Consider the following 6,174-nt stretch of genomic DNA (forward strand, 5'->3'; position numbering starts at 1 on the left):
GCCCAGCACTGTGTTGGCTTTTTTGGCAGCTGCAGCACACTGCTGGCTCATATTTAAGTGATTGTCCACTAGAACTCCGAGATCCCTCTCACAGTTACTACTATTGAGCAAGGTACCCCCTATACTATACCTGTACATTTGGTTTTTCTTGCCTAAATGTAGAACCTTACTTTTTTCACCATTGAATTTCATTTTGTTACATAGCGCCCAGTGTTCAAGTCTGTCAAGATCCTTCTGTATCTTAAGCCTATCTTCTGGAGTGTTGGCTATTCCTGCCAGCTTGGTATCTGCAAATTTGATGAGTTCCCCATCTATCCCCTCGTCCAGATCGTTGATGAAGATGTTGAAGAGCACTGGGCCCAGAACAGAGCCCTGGGGCACCCCACTGCAATGAAGCTCCTGTTTATATTTTTTTAGCCCAATTCTGTTAAATAAATGTAAGTGGAGGCAAAATTATTTTCTGTTTGTGTGTGTGTGTGTGGGGGGGGATATGGCACTTTTAAGAGAAAATCACTGGCGTAGAAAAGATTAATAATTCCCACTCAGCTAATGGGCTTTTATGTTAAACTGATAAACACACAATTTGTGTTTACACAATTCTTAATTAAACATTGTATGTATTTATATGGTCTATTTCTCACTGAGATAATAAATCTGGACTATAACTAGAAATTTATATTTCAGACCATTTTGCAATTTCCTTTTAAAAATATCTATATCTGCACACGTGAATATCAAGAAAATAATCTAGATAGGAACTCTCATTTTACAGGATTTCCCTCTAACATATATGTCTCTAATTATAGTTTGACGATATGCAGTGAAGATACAAGATTTGCTCATTTGATGTTTGTGAAAACAAGGATTATCCTATTTGAATTGCAAGTTTTAATTCAATAGTAATTCTCAAGCAGTTGAAAAATGTTTGTGCTCCTGGATAAATTGACAAAATCTCAGTATATTCCAACATTCTGGCAGCTAATAACTAAAAGCCATGAAAATATGTATCAGCTGTGTAGTCTATTTCATGTTTTCAACAAATGATATATTTTTAATAGATTGCACAATTTTTAAAATGTCAACAGTATTACTTAGTGATGAGGAATGTAGAAATCCAATCTTTGGAGATGGCTGGACGTCTTCTTTGCTTTTTGGGAGAGTTAGCTGTCTGTGTTCATCATCTTGGTACGATAACCTGTAATTGAAAATGCCATGTTTTTCCAAAATATACGAATTAGCCAACATGTTGCACAGTTCTTAAAGAGGAACACAGCCTCCTCTATCAGATTTAATTAGGTTAATGTCAAACTATATAATGTAGGGTTAGTGGTCTAATCCCCAAATCTGCAGATTTTGCCTCTCAGTTCTGTTCCAAATAGCAAGCTGTTACTCATTCTATAATGGAATGATGAAATATTTGAGAATGATGTTTTAGTATGAGTTTCTTTATGCCTTAGTTTTCAACCATATTTCTTCCTTAAATAGTCTACCATACTAATTATATGCACAATAGTATAGTTAGGAATACATTGGTAATTCATCCAAAAATTAGGAATATATTGGTATGTGGGAGCAGGTTTTTATAACCTCCAGCAATTGACAATCCAAGTATCAGATTCTTCTCACTATGGAGAACTAATCTGGGAGCTAGCTAGTGGTAAAATCCAGAAATAATTCCTTTATGGGTATGATATACATATGCCTAGCTTTATGACTTACTTATTTATTTTCATACTACAGCACTAAGTTATTAATTCAGATAACATGATTTGCCTACAAATACTATACACGCTTGTTCCCTCTCCCCCCCTATCTTTGTATATTCTATTATCTGAAACAGCAAATGACAATTTAAACTATGGTATAAATATATGGAAAAATTATTAATGTATTTCTAATCTGGAACTATTGGAAAGGCAAGACTGAATTTTGTGATTTCACTCCTAAAAATTCCAAAACAACTTGTATACTGCAATAAAATACTCACATTTCAGGTGATAACAAATTTGGTTCACTACAATATTCAGTTTCTTCATTTAATTGCTCACTATATGTTTCATCCTCCTGAGGAGCTTCCTCTTCACTAACAATTGCTACTTGGCTGTCTCTGGAATAGGATCTAATAAGCAAAAAAATCAGAATGATTTATGGTTACTGAAGAAAATCTAGAAATTCTGCAGTGGAAACACTGATTCTGTTGCATTATTTTTAAACCGCTCCTGGCAAAATTAACTTATAAGAAAACTTATCTGCCTATCCCAAGTCCTTGGAAAGGACTTGTAGGTGGACAAAAATGCAAAATCTAGTCTGAACATCTGGCTGCTTGTGCAACAAACCATAATATATTAAATGTATATACTATCTGACTCCCAATGACTCTGGGCAGTTTACAATTGTTAAAGCATTTAAAAACAAAGAACAATGTGAAAACATAAAAACAGCACAAGACAAAAGAACAAAATGGCAAATAAACCCAGAAGAGAACAAAAAGGAAGAAAGGAGTGTTAGTCTTCTTTTTAAGGTTCTTTAAAATATTAACACAGTAGGAACCATTCAAATTTTGAGGTGAACCTTATTCCAGATAGCATTATTTGGAACCCAGGATGTGCCAACCCTGCCAAACTGAATTGGTCTGGCAAACGAGATACAGATCTCCTGTGTGGAAATTAATTTGGAAATGGGGAAGCAAGATATGAAGCATCTGCCTTAGATTTCCTGTTCATCATGCTTGTCCGTACTTCTGAAACAGAGTAATAATAAAGGTTTTTGAAGAAACAAATCTAAACCTACATCAATACTCAAATGGTCTATTAGTATTGCTCAGGGCTCATGTATTTAATTGCATTTTATCTTGTTGGGAGTGTAGCTTTTAAATTGCTTTGCTTCCAGCAAACCTAAATACACATCTTCTTAAAGCATTTATTTTGCCATTACTATCCTCTCATTGGTATTTGGTGAATCAAGTGCATTACTGTGAATTAACTGAAACAACTGCCACTGTTTTATTCTGAGTTTAGGAATAAAGCAGAGGGACAGATGATTAATGCTTTCCGTGTATCTAATTTTTTTGCTATTTTTTTTTAAAAACAAGCTAGTTGTAAGTGCAACTGTGATTCAGGAAACAGCACAGGAAGAACAAATTGATCCCTGCCACTGCTCCAAAAAGACTGTCAATTCACATAACAGCATTCCAGCGATGATTATTTTTTTATTGATTAGATGTATGTAGCTATCTGACGTATAATCATGACTCTAGGTGGCAGTATACCCAANGGCCACAACCCTTTATCATGTTGCTGTGGCCAGTCTTGTGTACAATGTGTTGCAGATGATGTGGAACAGGGTCGAGAAGATCTAATTGATGAATGACTACTTTGAAGAGGACTCTGACCTCCAACTGATAGTGCCTGTAGACAGAAAACATGATAAATTAGTGTGTCAGCAACATTGTGTTTCAGAACATGGGGAAAAAATGAACCAAATATTTTTCAAAAAAGTTCAGCTTAACTTGGAGCTGGCTGTAGTTGAATAATGATATTCCGTTAACCTGCTGTTCTATATTTCATATTGACAATGTCCTCAATCTTATAGAAAACTAAAACATAGATCAAAAAGTAACTTTAACAAAAAATGAATGAATGTCTGCTCTTCACCTGTTTGTAACTTGAAACTTATTAATTGAACAAGGATAATACATGGCTCTGATTATTCTTGTATATACCGTAATACCATTTAGAATTTGATGGACAGTTTAATGGATTTTAAGATAATTTACGTATACTTTATACATGGGAGTGATTCTATCATTTTTTTCTGAATAGAGAAGAGTGCCATTCATTTGAAACTAGTGTGCTTGCTGGGAAGCTGTGTTTGTGTAAACTAGCACCTCTACATGATATGTAGATAGTCACCATGATTTCTATGACAGATTATTATAACAGAGATTTCTCATTATATTGTTTTAAGACATTGTAACATCATGCTCTATTTTAAATTCTCCAGTTCCATGATTTTATTACACTCTTTGGCCAATATAAAATAAAATCATGTCGGAGTGAAAATTGCAGCACAAAATTTGCCCATGTAACATGACAGCTGAATTGTTACTTGCATTGAGTAAAAATTAAGCCATATTAAATGTTGTATTTCTGTATCAATAATTATTATCTATTAATGAGAGAAGTGAAAAAGTCATTGGAATGTAGTTTAGTTTAAATCAATAGTTGACTAATAAAAATCAAACTTTGACTTCAACTCTGATCAGACCTGCTTGAAATCATAGTGCTGTGTTAATGGAGCTATATAGTAGTTGGCTGGAGTTTAGCCTCAAAAAACTTTGATGGCTGCTAGGATCCAACGTCTATCTTTAGCTATATAAAAAAAAGAATAGATAAAGCATTCCCATGGACATTGTTAATAACATCCCTTCTTATGCCACTCATGAATCTGTTACATGGAAGGTCAATCTGTAAAATCTGGGAAAGATTGTATTAAAGTGTTAAAATACTGTGTCATCAGGTTTAGTAGCTGGAAGAGAAAATTATCATTTTCTCTTCACTGTGCAAAACCCCAGCTATAGTTTACTATAGCTCATGAAGAAAAATATAAACTGCTTATCTCATGAAAGCCAAATGGCATCTTTTGCCATTTGGCTTTCATAAGATAAACACCATTTATATTTTTCTTCATGAGCTATAGTAAACTTTGTCCCTGAAAACTTCTCAGTCTTCCAAGTGGGTGATTCAATTAAAAATGACACCTTAAAGACTCTTGTAGTACTTTATCCAGGAACAAATATATTATGGCATGGGTGTTAGTGGTTATGGCTATAGTCCATTTCATCACATGCAGTTGATACCATAATAATTTGTTTGTTTTCAATTTTTGATAACTCTTGTGCTGTTGGGAGTTTGCTTTAGGAAAGTCAGTAAGTCATCTAATATAAAGATCTTACCCTCTAAGCTATCTTCAATTACTTTTCCAATTCTGTAGAATTCTGTAGTGATATTTTAAGCAGATAGCTTATTATTTGTAATATTAATTTGATTTTACTTTCACTAATAACCTTTTTATTAGATGTATACATTGGACATTAGATACATATATCTTATTAAATACATAGACTCAGATTAGAAAATTAACCATACCATTTATGATCAAAAGATCAGATTGTGTACCTTATTTTTTAAATGCAATATGATTCAAAGGATAGCTGTTTCTAGATGCAAATACTCACTTGACGATGTAATAGATGCAAAGGTAATGTTATTTTCTGGGAGACACCCGCAGTCTGATTTTTCTGTCTCTTTAGACACTCCAGATGAAAGGATGCTCTTCGATCTAGAAAGCCAATTACACAGTATGAAAATAGATTAATCCAACTGCATAATCATTGAAAGAGCATTAGCCTATGAAGCAGACACAGGTATCAAATATAGGTAGCCCTTGACTTATGACTAGTCACTTAAGCGACTGTTTGAAATTACAATGGACCTCCCCAGAGCTATTATGATACAATTTCGAAGTTCTGATGGCTGCCTCCCCCCACGGTCATCTGACTGCATTTTGGATGCTTGACAACTACCCTTCATTTATGGCTGTTTGCAGTGTCCTGCGTCCTGTGACTGAAACTAGCATTTACTTCTAGTTGCTGGGGAAAAATGCCCACTGGGTACCATGGTTTTGCTTAATGTCCATGGAGTTTGTTTAATAACCACAGTGTTTGCTTAATGACCACTGCAAAAACATTATAAAATTGGTGCGCCATAACATGGTGACCCACTTAACAACCAGCATGATTTATGACTATAATCCCGGGCTCAATTATGATCATATGTTGAAGTATCACACTTCCCTTGTATCACTGATAGGACTCTGTTACTTGTTTTCATGACATAATAATAATAATGATAAAGTTGGAAGGGACCTTGGAGGTCATCTAGTCCAACCCCCTGCTCAGGCAGGAAACCCTATATCATTTTGGACAAATGGCTGTCCAGTTTCTTCTTAAAAACTTCCAGTGTTGGTGCATTCACCACTTCTGGAGGCAGGTTGTTCCACTGGTTAATTGTTCTAACTGTCAGGAAGTTTCTCCTTAGTTCTAGGTTGCTTCTCTCTTTGGTTAGCTTCCACCCGTTGCTCCTTGTCCTGCCTTCAGGCGCTTTGGAAAATAGC

The 6,174-nt window shown here is 34.8% G+C and overlaps 1 protein-coding gene across 1 annotated transcript in view; it reads right to left on the reverse strand.

The window, feature by feature from the left end:
* The window catches only part of CACNA1C (calcium voltage-gated channel subunit alpha1 C), a 182,976-nt gene that overhangs the window by 8,605 nt on the left and 168,197 nt on the right, over positions 1–6,174 (reverse strand). Inside the window, exon 40 of the mRNA XM_015816939.1 lies at positions 5,237–5,340. Within this exon, the coding sequence (XP_015672425.1) occupies positions 5,237–5,340 (104 nt within the window). The remainder of the gene's footprint in view (positions 1–5,236; positions 5,341–6,174) is intronic.

This window comes from Protobothrops mucrosquamatus, unplaced genomic scaffold, assembly GCF_001527695.2.
Source record: "Protobothrops mucrosquamatus isolate PMUCROS unplaced genomic scaffold, P.Mucros_1.0 scaffold532, whole genome shotgun sequence".
Classification (NCBI taxonomy): domain Eukaryota; kingdom Metazoa; phylum Chordata; class Lepidosauria; order Squamata; family Viperidae; genus Protobothrops; species Protobothrops mucrosquamatus.